Source organism: Varroa jacobsoni, unplaced genomic scaffold (assembly GCF_002532875.2).
Source record: "Varroa jacobsoni isolate VJ856 unplaced genomic scaffold, vjacob_1.0 contig02769, whole genome shotgun sequence".
NCBI classification, from domain to species: Eukaryota; Metazoa; Arthropoda; class Arachnida; order Mesostigmata; family Varroidae; genus Varroa; species Varroa jacobsoni.
In genome coordinates, this window is record NW_019214882.1 from 30,066 (window position 1) to 44,980 (window position 14,915).

Below are 14,915 nucleotides of genomic sequence, written 5' to 3' on the forward strand. Positions count from 1 at the left end.
GGCAGTCACCGTCGACCACAAGAACATAACACTTCGACGGCGGAAGCAGCAAAGAAATACGAAAATCTACCGATAGCATGAGGCCTTGTACGTACGCCAGTGTAGTAGTAGTTGTAATAGCAACTGTAGCAGTACGCTGTTTGCCCCCTAGTTTCGGTATCGTTGCTAGAGCTGTCGTTTGCCATCTCCTAGCAGCGAGCTCAGTCGATTTTTCTCTATTTGAAAGTTCATCCCACCCCGTCTCGTTCATTCGCACCCGCGCCCAAACACTCACAGCACAGACTTTTCGATAGTGCTAGTCCCGTCTTGCCCTCTGCATCAGCCACGGCAGCCACTTCCCATCTCCTATGTCCCCATCATCGCTCTAGTGTCCGATCCCTTGCTACCACTGCCATTGCTGCTCTTCTGCGAAGCTTTCCGCTGCCTTCCTATCGAAGCATCCACACGCTGAGGGCCAAGTAGGGCAGTTGTCTTGGTTAGCTGGCGGCTAGTGGGTTCAACGATGCCGGCGGCGGCCGCATATGGCACGTATAGGCCTTCTTTCTACAGACCTTCCCTTTTCGCTGTAGTATAGACATACATGCACGTGTGTTCTTTCGGTGGTAGTGTCGCACTGCGCGCGGAATGGTACTCCAGAAGCAGGGAGGATGACGACGGCGAGGACCTATGGTAAGAATGGCAGCTTCAACAACGGGAGCGCCATATATGACTAAGGATATTCGGGTCACATATATCAGCAACCCGCCCCCGCCGCCCTACCAACCGCAGCGTCTGTCCCAAGCCATACCAGAGTCCCAACTGCTTCTTTCCCACCAGCTTTAGTTTGTTCGTTACTTTTTCCTTCCGCCTCCCGTTCTCCTATCCCTACTCCCCCATGCTCATCTCTTTCACCCTCAATACCTATTTTCTTTCGTTTTCTCCCGCCCCGTCCACCCACCCATCCACCCACCCACCGACATGAGTATCCAGCGGACAACAAGAAACTACAGCGGCGACACTGCCGTCCGCCATTACACTAAGCCATCACTACTATCAGCAGCAGCGGCAAAACAAGACGCAGCAGTACGCTCGCATGGTCTGCCGTCAATACCATCAGTAGTTGGTATCGTAAGGGCTTTGCAGTGAGTATAGCGGAAAGGCAGACGAACGATGACAACAGTTGAGTGATATGACGAACCGATGACGACGTCGAACATGGATGAACACGAGGTGGTAGGGGGATGGGGTGAGTAAAAGCGGTAGGAAGGATTGCAGCGTGGCGGTAATATGGCGACGTTCGGAAATATCACCGCGCCATTGGTCGACGTCCATTGATCTGCAGCAGGCGGCAATTGACGGCAAAGGTGCGCACTGTCGTCGCTGACGGCACTGAAATCACGGCCATGATGTTGGTCGTCATCATCATCATCACCAGAATCATGGTCGTCGTAGCCGTCTTCACATAACATCGACTGCAAGAGATCTAAGTGCAGATTCTCAGGGACCGGACGTCTTTCATTTATATATGTATAACCATAGCTTGAGTTATCTTTTCTCACAGCGTCCCAATCAAATGCTCTGCGAGGGCTAGCAGATGCGAAAGGTTAGGCTTTCATTCAAAGACCCAAATGTGAAATTTCAGCTTCGCTGACTTTATGGTCATAATTTCCGCATGCCATATTACCGGCTGAGCTTCACAACTTCACATAAAAAAGAAACACGCCTGTAGCTAGCATCCACGCAGCACATTATTTATTTCCGATTTATAAAGGGTTCTAAAAGATTCATTCTTGTTTCAAGCTTTATCGTACAGCTACACGTACTTTGGCTGTGAGTACGTATATATGAATTTGTTGCCGATGTCATCAAATCCACGACTGTGGGATACTACATATAGCTGGAATACTAAAATCAGGTTATATATATGACAACTAGAGCCTTGTGTAGCATGACGGGAAAACACTGAATTTCATAGCATCTGTAGAGCTAGTTTGTGTGGCTAGAGTGACCCGTGCATTTTCTGATGCTTACGTAGTAAGGACGATATTAGGCTATCTATAATAAATAAAGGCCCTCCCACAACACGGCCTTTTGGGTTCTGCACGCTTATAAAATAATCTGCGCTTTACAGAGCGGACTTATAGAACGCAGGGACTGAAAGAACTACTCCATGGCATGCAGTGTATTCAACGATAACACCATGTCTGAATGTCCGGTGTTTTAATTCCTGACTTTCTCTTGGAATCTCTCACTCGTTGAGTTTCTTCGTCCAGTGTCGTTCTCTCGCTTCTTCGGCCTCGTTTTTTTTCTGTCTTCTCATTGGATCTTGACGTTTTTCAAAATAAAAACTGGGGTTTCCTCATCGACCACGACCATAACTGGCCCTAACTGGAATCCCTCTATATCCCCCCGTGCTACGCTCCCCGACAGCCATATTATCGAGAAGCTCTCAGTAGTGCCACACCAGCCCGCACGCGGAACCCAAAGCCGCCTATCACGAAACAGCAGCCACTCTGCCGTTTCGTGATGGGCGGCTTTGAAAAAGGACACGAGCCCCGATTGTTCGCCAGGGGTGCTACCCGTTTTCAGAAAACGAGTCGTTAACGTTCCCCAACTTGGTTTACTAGCCACTGGCGGAGAGCAATTTATGATGGAATGCGAAGCAAAGGCAATGCTGTCTGAGCACTGCAGAACGATGTGAAGTGTATATGGGCAAGGATTGAAACGTACTGAAAAGAGGGCTGGGCTTAGGAAAGCGCTGCCCCTCAAGGGGGGCAGTAGCCCATTCTGTGGGGCAAGCGAACAGGCTGACCGACAACAGCGGCTTGGCTAAGGGAGGTCGTTTTTACTAAAAGGAGAAGAAATTCACAAATGCACAACGGCTTAATTTGCTTGGAACCGCGCCAAGGGCTCCTGCCCGCCTGAGAGCCCGAACCAAGCCCGTAGCCGACTGTTAGCTGCAGAATTAAGAGCACGACGCTCTAGTTAGCCAGAAGCCTCGCACCAACTCCAAACTCTGCTCAATGCCAATACCGAGCAGCGAGTATCGTCTTCTCCTGGACCCTGTCTCGGAAAATCGGCACTTCGTTGCTGTACGTCTGGTTTCAGCAGTAAAGGTCGTTCGTCTGACCCGCTTTGCCTAAACGTTTAAACATTGGCTGTGAAACTTAATGCTATTTTTTTGTTAGCCGCTTAGTAAGTATTCGATCGCGACGCTATTGATCTAAGATTTACCGCTAAGATTCATGCGTTTTTGTTTTGTCGGGTAAAAGCGTAGTAAAAGGTTTACCTTACGTAACAATATGTGACATCTTATCATGCTAGTTTCTTCAACTTGACCTTCCAGTTACATAATCTTACAATACTTAATATTAATAATTTATCTGCTACATGTCGTTATTATTGGCACCATTATATCTTTACTCCACTGCTGCTTTGATGTCTCTGTTTGCGAACGTTTATGTCTATAACGATAAGCTTTAGCATAATAGTATATCGGTTTGAGGCTGTTTAGTGGAGGGGCATGTGCTTGCCGATGACAACTTGTTAGGCTTCTGCCTGTACTGCCGCTACCAGTACGGCGGCGCCTGGCGGCAATAAAGCAACAGTTGCGTACGTGTCTAGGTTAGTTTCCGTACTTAGTAAAAGATACTTTTTCACCGTCTACTCAGTCTGAGGAAGTTGGCCAAAAGCTCGAAGCGTTGCTCTGTCTATCTCTCCGCCAGCGTCTCCTGTCCGACGAACTCCTGCGCGAGGCACTTAGACAGTCTTGGGAACGAAAGTCGTACCGCGATTCCTATCGCAAGGCGTTGCCTTCTTCAACGAGTCGTAGGCGAGAACGAACGCAGGTGAAAAATCTTGGCTATTTTCTATGCCATTTACTCTGAATTCTCCTGTTTGCTAGACCTGCTGATGCTGCTGCTGCTGCTGCTGTTCCGGCAGCAAATATAAGCCCGTCTTTCAGTTACACTCAGATTTGCCATTTTGGCCTTTTTTCTACTTTTCTTAAATTCTCACTGTATAAACGCCTAGAGAAGTGAGGAAAAGTAAAGGTGGAGAAAAATAGGAAACCGCCAGAAAGGTTGGACAGGCCGTCGTACGGTTACCTCTCAGACCCCAATAAGCACACCAGTCAAAGAAGTAAGTAGCAAGCCAGCCGCCGGCGCTCTGGTACTGCTCAGCACAGCTAGAGTTAACGAAAAACAAGCCCTTCTCTTCGCCCCTTTTTAGGTTTCAACCACTGCTTTCGGCAAGCACCAGTCGCGCATTACGATCGTTTGAGAAAGACTCACCACCACATTTATGATTGCGAAAAATCTTCCGTCCTAGCGATGAAAACAAAAACTGAAGATGTTTTTGTTATTGACGAGCGCTGGCAGAACACGAACGAGAGCGTGCACCACTCAGATGGTCAGAGAACTAGCATTTTAGAGCAAGACAGAGCAAGGGAGAAAGTTTGAAGTATGGCGAACGTATCAAAGAGGGACATTAAAAGTGACTGAAGCGAGATTGGGTCCGCATCGGCAATCAACTAACGGAAGAGGCTTAACCACCGAGATGAAGTGCTTATTATTATTTTTCTTATTATTAATTAGCAGTTTCACTTTGCCCCTTCTTCGGAATTTTATTCATAAAGTAAAATTGGGTTACGGGTTAAGTTGTCAAACAGTTTGCACTCTACGAACATTTCTCCAGCTTTCGTAGCTAAATCGCGTGTCTTTCGGTAGGGATTTTTCTACTTTAGATAGAAAGGCTGCACCCGACCCGAGCAGAGAACGACATGTTTGGATTTAGTGAAGTCCTTCTCACATTGTTCTAACTAAAAAAGATAATGCAACATATTAATTATAGTGACATAAATACATGAACGTAGGCCTGTTCTTCCCGAACACGAAACACGTTTAGAGCATCTGATCATTAAGGAACGATCAATGTTTTTTTACCACATATATTTGGCCGAACACACATGAGTTCAATAATTCATTGTATTCGGGAAAATTGGCTCAGATAGTTGATCAGATGATAGGAACGCTTAAAGTGTGTCGAAAATTCAGTGTCAAATATATCCATGAGCTGCGGCTAGTTCTAGGCGTTCATTATACAGACACCAGATAATTTATCGGGGATCGCAAAAAGTTTTCATAAGTTACCATTTCCCTACGTTTTTCCATAAAGCCAATTATTGGTGAAGACCATAAATAGTGTCTGATATAGTTACTTAACGAAGACTTTTAGGCTCACTACATTTTTACTCTTGAAATATACAAGATGAAGGTTCCTGCTACAAATACACTACTAAATACAAATTGAGTTCATCGTTTCGTTCCATATTACTTTCTTGTGTAATGGCGAACTCCGGGGCCTCATGTAGATTATGTATTATTAAACAAATACTTCCCAAAGATTGGTCATCGCTAAACATTGAAATATCAGTGAACAAATCTATAGAACGTTTATCTGATGAGCGCTGCCACTGCCGACCGTGACAATTTTTGTGACGTCTAGAGAACTTCCCCTAACCGATCCAACACTTAAGCTCCTCTTTAGGTAGCTATTTGCATCGAAACAATTAACTTCTATTTTCGTAAAGTTTAAACTTGGCCAAAGTTAGATTGACAGCAGTGTATGCCTGTTGAGCATGACACTGCACTAATGTGAGCTTTATAAGCTCGAATCTCTTACCCAGCAAACGTTAACTAGTAGAGAATAGCTTGAATTCGCTAATCAATCATATGTTATTATTAAAGAAGCCATCGTTTGATGCGAAGTAAAAGTTCCGTGACCCCTTTTTTTTTTTTTTTTTTACTTCGTGTGTTGAACTCATTGGACCTTGATGGACAATGTGCAGCACGTATGTGCATGTTTACTAAAACTACACAGTGGGAGCTAACTAAGTGGGAGCGTTTAGGGTCGATCGCGACGTTGTAGTACGACTATGGTACGCCTCATACACATAACGATGTGGATTTGATTTGAGGGAACTATCAGACATAAATTTCTCCCTGGTAGTTCTTGCGCTTCGTTTGACCATCATAACGAAAACTTAACGGAAGGAAACGAAAACAACAGAAAGGAGCAACTATAGAAATTGAGAATAGTTAATAAGCGCTAACTTTGATATGGTAAACGATCCTCATAGCAGATATTAAAAACTTGTCGAAAATACCGCTATAATATAGTTTATTAGATTTTTAATCGTTGGCTTAAGCAATTTTGAAACAAGCCGCTGTTGTTATAGAAATGCTAAAGCTGATGTAGTTTGTAGAATATTTTTATGTTCTGATAACTAATTGCGTTTATATTTACCTAGCATCATTACTGAAGACCACTTGAAGAGTCTGTTCTCAATTCGATAACTTGTTATAACGCATATATAAAGAAAAAATCGATCCTGCCTTCTAAACGAATATGGCTATACAAGAAATCATGCCAACATTTTGCTAGTTTATCATCATTCTCTACCGAAATAATCAATTCTCTATAATACTCAGCGTTCAGCTGATATGTAAATGACGTACTTTTTATGTTGTTCAAACCAACAAATGGCTAGAAAACACAAAGATCTGGTATAAGAAAAAAACGTAATTTGAATAATTGTATATCTTTCATTTTTAAATTTTCAAAACTTTAAAAATAACAGCCACCATCTCAACGTGTACTTCACTGTGTGACGCACACGTTGAGACACGTGTGGCACACGCGAGGTGTACCTAGGACAATTCCTTATAACCAGTAGGGTCTTTTTAGAGCCCTTTTGAGTCGGCTTGATTTATTCGCTACGTGTTCTAGCGTACTTCGATGCTCACATGGTCGATTCGATGAGTTTTCTATCCTTCTACACTTAACCAAATTCTCCTATCAGATGTTCCTTCTTTGGTAATGGGCGAATCACTATTTCCATTGTGCAGAAGGAAAACCCAAACAGCAGGTACTACGAGTTAAAACGTCACGCCAGCCAAACAATTAGTCATCATAGGGATTGCGGATGCTTAAAGTTTGTGCAGATACAATAAACTATTTATAAATAGCGGATATAACAAAAAGTCTTACATGTCTTACTGAGTAAAACTCTCACCGTCGAAAATAGTCAGTAGTACGTAAATTAATATCTGCCTCGATCTCTAGTCTGTTCATCTCCCGCCTATTGATTGTGCTGTTTCTGTATTCTGACATTGTACAGTATACGATGCGACGACATCTCTTGCATCGATCGTCAATTATACTCAAAAGTGTTAGGGACTTCTGTTTATAGAATAAGATAGAAATCTATGCAGTTTACAGTTTTATCGCCCCTTTGGAGCGGCTAGGAAGCGTATGCGTCAGAGAATTCAGGGGCAAAGGGAACGAAGACGATGCAGCGGAACGATCCGAAAAAAAGCGACGTTAAGGAAACTGTGTGCGGCTGTAGAAGAAGGATCCTATAGTAATTATTGTGATGGGCAATGACCGCGGTGACTATAACGCTCTCACTGATTCTAGTCGACTTTGGTTCTCACGAACGGATCTTGACTAGCGCTGGCTGCATTCGGTCCTCGTCGCCCTACGCATTCGCCACGCAAATAATAAGAGCCGATATTGCCCACGTGTCCTCTATGCTCTACTTGAGCCGGTTACACATTAAAGGAAGCTGCAAACTTAACGGACAAAAGATCTTGAACCCTCGAATCCACGTTAAAAATGATAGCTGCCAAATGGGTGATTGGGTGACCCATGCCACCTAAACCTTATGAAGCAATCATTCATATGGTGAGTGTTCATATATATCTGTATGTATCAATGGAGATGCAGGTAGGCAACTTGATTTGCAGGTTGCTTACGAGGTCTACATGAAAGCCGGTTGTCCCCTTTACCTCCCACAAAATGCTTCAGACTTTACATTCAGCCCCGCCATTATCCCTTACATCAGACGGGAGGCTTCCGATACAAAATTAGTTGTGCCTATTCCCAATTTTTTTCAACATACACATTGCAAATACCATGCCATTAAATCATTACGGGGATTTCCGTTCTATGACGTTATTTAGTATCGGTAAAATGTAAGCTAAGACTCCAGACGGTCTGAGCTTGTTTCTGAGGAGAGAGAGAACGAACGAAGGCACACTTCCTAAGAAACCGCCGATATCGCGTATGTAAACAAATATAAGGAATCTTTTTTAAGTTTTACTAGATATAATCCTATGGTAGTGTTGGTGTCCTAGAGGTCTCAAGGCGACCGCTCCGTGCTCTCCGCCACCGTACTGAGCCCCTGCGTTTACTATTAGCGCTACTTGATAACTGCTACGGCCACCAAACGATGGCAGTGACACGGTGTTGGTAAGCCGCTAGAAACATAGCTGACAAGAAGCAAAGGAGCACCATGAGCTCAGAAGACCTACTTCGTTATGTAGTAACCAGTTCAGCCCTCTTCACTTCTCCTTTGAGACATCTCTGGTTTTGGGACCGAGCCACTGGGCCCGGGGTCTAAAAAGCTTGCCACCAACCAGCCCACCCTCGTTGCCCGTTTTCCACGCATCCTTGTGTCGTGCCAGGGTCTTAATGCTATCGTAACGTTGAAAGAGCGTAGAAGTTATCGTTGACAAAAATTGCCATTATAAATCAACGACGTCCAAATATGGTTACTGTACAATATGCTTCGCAATTTGCGCACCTTTACAAGGTGACGGCTAAAATAAATCAGTATGGCGAGAAAGAAAAAGAGAACTGCTGACTAACTTTTCTATTAAAGCTCGAAATAATTATGTACCAGCGTAACTGTGGGATGTGGAAAAACAAGTTAGGAGGCTTTTTTTTTTTGAGTGAATGTTGGCGAAATGGGTGGGAGCGAAGCTGGAAATATATCGACATCATATGGTAAAAAAGCGGCTTGAACAAATCGTCATTACCTCAAATAACTTGACTTGGCTACAGGCTGGCCTGCGGACGTTTTCGCCTTTTCTTTGACAACTGAACCCGGTGAACAGGCAAACTTGTCCGGGGCCTCTCGGCTCGCAGCAATCTAGGCCACCAAGGGGCTGCGATAGTACTAGCGTGCTGTTATTGCTTCAGCTGCTACTGTACAGTCTAAAATCAGTTTCTCTTTTGCCTTCGGCACGCTACATCCAAGCGAGAGGCTTACAACCGAAAGGGCGCTCCGACAAGCAAACGACAGGCAGCTGAGCTTGCCTTAAAGCCAACGGGCAGCGACCGACCGACCGACAACTCCTATTCAGTCGAGCAAGAACTCTGGGCGTTATCAAGTCCGTGGTGTAGGCCCATACGATACACGATACGTTCGCTTCACTGCTCGCGCATCGGAAAGATGCTGCTGCGAACCTCGCTGCTGCTAGCACTTAGCCAGCCAACTAGCAACCCTCTTAGAAGTCGCCTTTGCTCCCCTTCGCACTATCCGAGCTCTTCATGCCCGTCGTCGCCCCCTTCATCGTATTCTCTGTTGCGCCCGTTATCTTCCTTCTCCCTTTTCTGGCAGGACGAAAAACGGTGCCGCGGGCAGCGACAGAAGCTGCCGTCTACACTGCTGCTACCACCATAGCGAACACTGTCAGATCAAATTTGAGCCTCAATCAACTTGATGCCTGTCTCACTACTTGCGTCGGCACCCCACTAATAAAACCATGCTGACGCTAGCAGCAGTACCAGCTACGCCACCCCGGGCAAAGTTCATGCGGTGGCTACGGCCGCTAATGAAACACATGGCCTCACAAACATACATATATGTACGTTCGGCGTGTGTACGTGTCGATGATGCATAAACGTGATACGATACGCGCGTAAGATTTATGTCTCATTATATCGAATACAACAGCCACCAACGTTCGTCTTCCTGTCATCTCACAGTATAAAATAGAGCGAAGTGAGGGTGGAGGGCATAGAGCTAGAAGTGCTTAGAAGGGACTACTATAGAAAGCAACAGAATAACCCGTTTTCCCGCTTGCTGGTGATGATGCCGAGACAGTCGTAAGATTTAGCGCCTACGCTAGCGCCGAGTACGTTGTAGCCGCGTACCCGTCGACGACGACGCCAAGGGTGTCGGCTACCAACGTCCATTTCTTGATTTTGTAAGCCCAATTTTAAATCGGCAATAGCAAAGTAGCCACAGCGAATGCGATGTCGCCCGAAGAAAAAAGAAAATCGCTGAACGAAAAGTGAGAAAAGAGGATAGAGAAAACAACTTCGAGCCGCCATAGGGTTTATCCATTCTTTTATTCTTGCCTCACTACAAAAGGCTATCTTAGATTACGCAAAGGTCCTAATGCGTTGGCAAGTTGATTTTCTCCATGCGACAGAGCGTCCCGCAATTCAGACTGTGCTTACCCATTTGCCCTAACTTTTGCGTAGGACCAAATGACATAGGCAGTAGCTGGCTGGCTGCCTGGGTGAGTGGCTCGAACGCCTTGCCTGCTGCTGTGGTCTCGCAATCAGATGGTTGGGTAGAAGGGTGAACGCGAAGTCAAAGGAAGCAGAGAGGGGTGGTTCGTAGTCGTAGGGGTAAATGGGAACTGCATACAGATCGAAGCTAGCCACACGTTCCCAGAAAAGCGTCAATGTAGGCACACGAGGAAGCCACAATAAATTTCATGTGTCTGTTCTTGCGCTTTCGCTCGCGCGCACTTTTGTCTTTTTGCGTCGCTGCAGCTGGCTTTTTTCCGTTTGAGCCGTCTTCTACTTCCTCTACACCCCTACTATGTCTCGTGCTGCAGACACGGTACTATTACTGCAAGTACGGCTTCTACTCGTTCATCCCCTACTGGCGCTTTTCGCTGGAAGCGAACAGCGACAACAATTTCTCCGACCTCATCTCCGTTGGCTGACTTGCTTGTTTGGCTCGCCATGCCATCACCAGCGCCGCGATCACCATCTTCACGCTACGCCGGCTGCGTGTCTTCCATATCCTTCCCATTTTGTGGCGGCCCACCTTTGTCCTGTGCGTCGACAAAATAGACGATAGTGCAGGACAGGGTAGCAGAGGTGCATTCGAGTCCGCTCCAGGGAGCAGTCACTCAACTAAGCCTGCACATCTGTAATGCGTGTTCCAATCGTTCGAAGGCTTCACGGATATTGGGTGGATTGTGATGGTTAGTCAGGCCTGTGCAAGTCTCGCTCGTAACCTGAAATCGACTAGGGGACAGAAATACTACACGAGGACAAGGTGGAAAAATGAGAAAGGCCCACAACAAACAACTGCGTTCAGGACATAAGTCCCAGCTTGACCAGATACATCTCCTATTGGCTGTTTTGCTCACGTACCTCTAATTTTATATGGAACAGTTTTACTCCATCGTCATGTTACATAGCACCAATATGCACTATGAATGATCTGTGTTTTATTTTGATTTTCCCGTCTTCAGCATGATATTCCATTTGTTATAAAAAAAAAATAGCTGTTTTAGTACAGTAAAAATACAGAGTAAATACATTTATAATTTCGATTTTTTTTAAATCGTTATCATATTATTATACATACATACATACATATATACAAGTGTGATCAAATAAACAAGATACTATGATATTTTACTTAACGTCCTCTCTTACCTGGTTTACGACGCAACAAATAAAACGCGTGGGAGAAAAGTAATTGATGGTTCTTACGTTGTAGTTCAAACCTAGTAAAACAAATATCTTAAATCCATCTCTACTTTTTTTCCACCTCTTTTTAATACCTTTTTTTTTTATTAGAAGCTGTTCGAAATCGAGGTGATACAGAACAGCTACTAGTATTGAGTGCTTTCTATTTCATCTAAAAATTGATAATATTTAGAGTGCCCCGGATAAATTGATGTTTATAAGCTGAATTTAACAAAAAAAAAATCGAAAAATTGTATGGGCGCAATTTTTCGCATATGCTGACAACAGTATCCCTCAAAAGTATGTTTAGCCAATGTAAACTAATCGTATTGTCGATTTGCCTCGATCACGGCTTCAGTACTGGGGCATACTTATCGTAAGTTTTTTTTTGCTTGCAAAGAACGTGTTAATAGTATCTGATGTAAAGCGATATCGGAGGTCTAATCTTATTTGAACACATCAGGTACAAAAAAAGCCCACTGGTTTGAACTTTTGAGCTGATAGCACGTTAAACATCCAAAGGGCTAAACTGGTGAAAATGTCGCAAGGCAATAGAGGGGACAAACCAGTTGAATTAACTAACTTCTAAAACTTATTTATCCAAGCCGGCTGATAGCGACTCTATCAAAGAATAGCTATCAATTCTTAAATCTAAGATAAGCAGAAATGTTTTTTTGCATTTCGATGCATTTTCGACCCCCTTAAATGCAGAACTTCCTTGCATTTGTTTGCTACGTCTCACGGGATTTTTCAGAACGCGCAATGGGGCACGGCGTAATTAATAAATTGTGTCAGCCAAAAAAAGATTAATATTGAAATATCAACAGGAACTCGTTCGGTGCAAGGACATTGGCTAGTAGCTGGTGTCCTTGCACCGAACGAGTCACTAATATTTGAAGATCCACCCGATCTACCTATAATAAGATCGGGGTTTCGATCTGGAAAAAAACTAGCTTTCCTTAAGTGCCTAAAGTAGTGAAGAAACAATTCCTGCAATAAACAGTCGGCCAAAACGTATCTCATTCCGAACACCCATATAAATATATATGTGGGTGTGGGAAATAATTACTAAAGTAATCCGGACGGCTTGTGGTTGATAACGAGACAATGAAAGGGAGTCGCTGTCAATTAAGCACAAGTACAACAAAATATGTATGAATACAGTGTAAATAATATATATATATATATATATATATATGATCTGACTTATATAAAAGTACATCGTCAAGTTTATAGGCCCTTTGACAGTGGCAAGATTTATCGTGAAGTTTCGACAAGCCTATGGCTCCAAAATAACTTCAATAGCTATATGTTTATTCAGCAAAAGGGTTACAGTAGCCGTAAGTCTGCTAAAGCAGTTATTACCAGTTAGAAGGCCGTAGAAGCTGACGCTAACTAGTAATTGGTATATGTTAGTAAATATCTGCGTTTACCTATATCAAACCTGCATGCATATCTAAGTATACTATATAATAATATCAACAAGGACATGTATCATTATTCGATAGCCATGAATACCGAAGAACATCTAACATCATAGTATCGAATACGCTGGCTAATATTTGATCTTTCGTGTTCTGCCGGCCCCTTCCGTTTGGGGCGGTTGGTCGTCTTGTGCGTTTCGTTCATGTTACAGCTCTATGGAACGGCTCGAACGCTGTCTACAGGCTGCCTCTACAGATGCAGGATGTCGCGACGAGGTCCGCTTCATCGTCGAGCATATGACCGCGACCGCCCGAAAACTCATACATTCGCTATATAAGATCCAATGTAACAAGGTCGACTGTTCGTCCGGCGCGGGCAGATCAGTGGGCCATGCATCGTGGTCATTATTAGCGTTGAGTTCGGTAGCCGTCATACTACGTACCGCCCTACAAGAAGGAACCCTATTGGCGCTCAGATAATGCTCAACCAGCCAGGCTGCCTCGCTTACCTTCTCCCTACTCACCGACAGAAAAACAACAATTACTGCCGCTATTACTATTATTACTGCTACTGTTTAGGTCACCATTTGCTACCTGTAACCTTGGACAGGAGTGAAGCCCGCAGCCGAGCGCTGAATCTTCGTACGCTTGCCGCAATAATTGTAGTAATCAGAGAAAAACGGAAAAAGTAGCAGCAGCATCGGCATCAGTAACAACGGCAGCAGTTACTACTAAAAATGTTCATGATTATCACCTACAGAACTGGCATTCCAAACTCTTTTCGTTGATGATGTTGCTGGTGCTGCTGTTGCTTCTACCAAACCAATAACGATAACAATCAGAGGAAGAAAAAACAATGGGGACAACAGTGAAAATAAGCAAAAACCACAATAAGCAAGCACTAAAAACAAACGCCTCCCCGGCCCATCCTTCCCGTCCAGCTTCGTTCGTTCGTCCATTCATTTGCTCCTTTCCGACCAGCGGCGCTCGGGTTGCGATTAATGACGGCGGGAAAAAAAATTATAGAAACAAAAAATGATGATGGAAACATCGGAACGTAACGACTGGCAATCGATGTAATCGGTAACCATTGTTAACATAAATCTGAGACGCCGAGCTGTTTGAAAGGCGGAACGAGGGGACAGGTAGTGCGGGGAGATAGAAGGAGCCAGGGGGAAAAAAGGAGAATGAGACAAATACGCGAGCGCCAAGGAGAGCGGTATAGAACATTTGTTTGATGATGAAGGTAATAAGAGAGCAGACGACGGGAGACTGTTACGATGATAATCATGGTGGCCGGGATGATGATGACAACGACCCTTGAAGAAGTGATACTGCGTAGCGAAGGGTTGAGGACCGTATCAATTAACGGATGAGAAATAATAAACAGAATCAATCTTGTAATAATCAAACCTGCAATACGATATTTTCACCATGAGTTGTTTCTATTGACGAAAGAGAGCACACAGAGTAAATACATAACTAAACACGGAGAGCTGCAAGGAAAAGGAAGTGAATAGCGAGACAGATACGCAGATAGATAATAAGAATTGCCAATTATTTCCACTTATTATAATAATAATAATTATAATGATTATTTATTGCTATCACTATTGTTGTATTCGTACCGCATTGATTATACATTGACTGAGAGAGGGCGGCACGCGAAAATGAGTTGTCTCCCTTCAACAATAGCGATTATTATTATTATTGAACGGCGTTTCCGTGTATAGAAGCACGGATGTCAGCTGCTCACGTTTATATATACAATAGAAGATGTGCTGACGTGACACAATAATAATTATAAAAACAATCTCAATAACAATGTTGTCAGCGATGTGTCAAGCACAAATCAATAATTATACAATGTAATTAGTGATAATGGCAACACTGACACATAATGAAAACGGAAACAGACCCAAAAGACGCCCATGGAACACACACACA

General features: G+C 44.0%; 1 protein-coding gene across 1 annotated transcript in view; it reads left to right on the plus strand.

Moving 5' to 3' along the window:
* The window catches only part of LOC111272622 (uncharacterized), a gene marked incomplete at its 5' end in the record, with an annotated part of 37,159 nt that extends 23,279 nt beyond the window's left edge, over nt 1-13,880 (plus strand). The window contains 1 exon segment of the mRNA XM_022854188.2: nt 13,181-13,880. Within this exon segment, the coding sequence (XP_022709923.1) occupies nt 13,181-13,448 (268 nt within the window).
* Nucleotides 13,881-14,915: the final 1,035 nt, after the last annotated feature.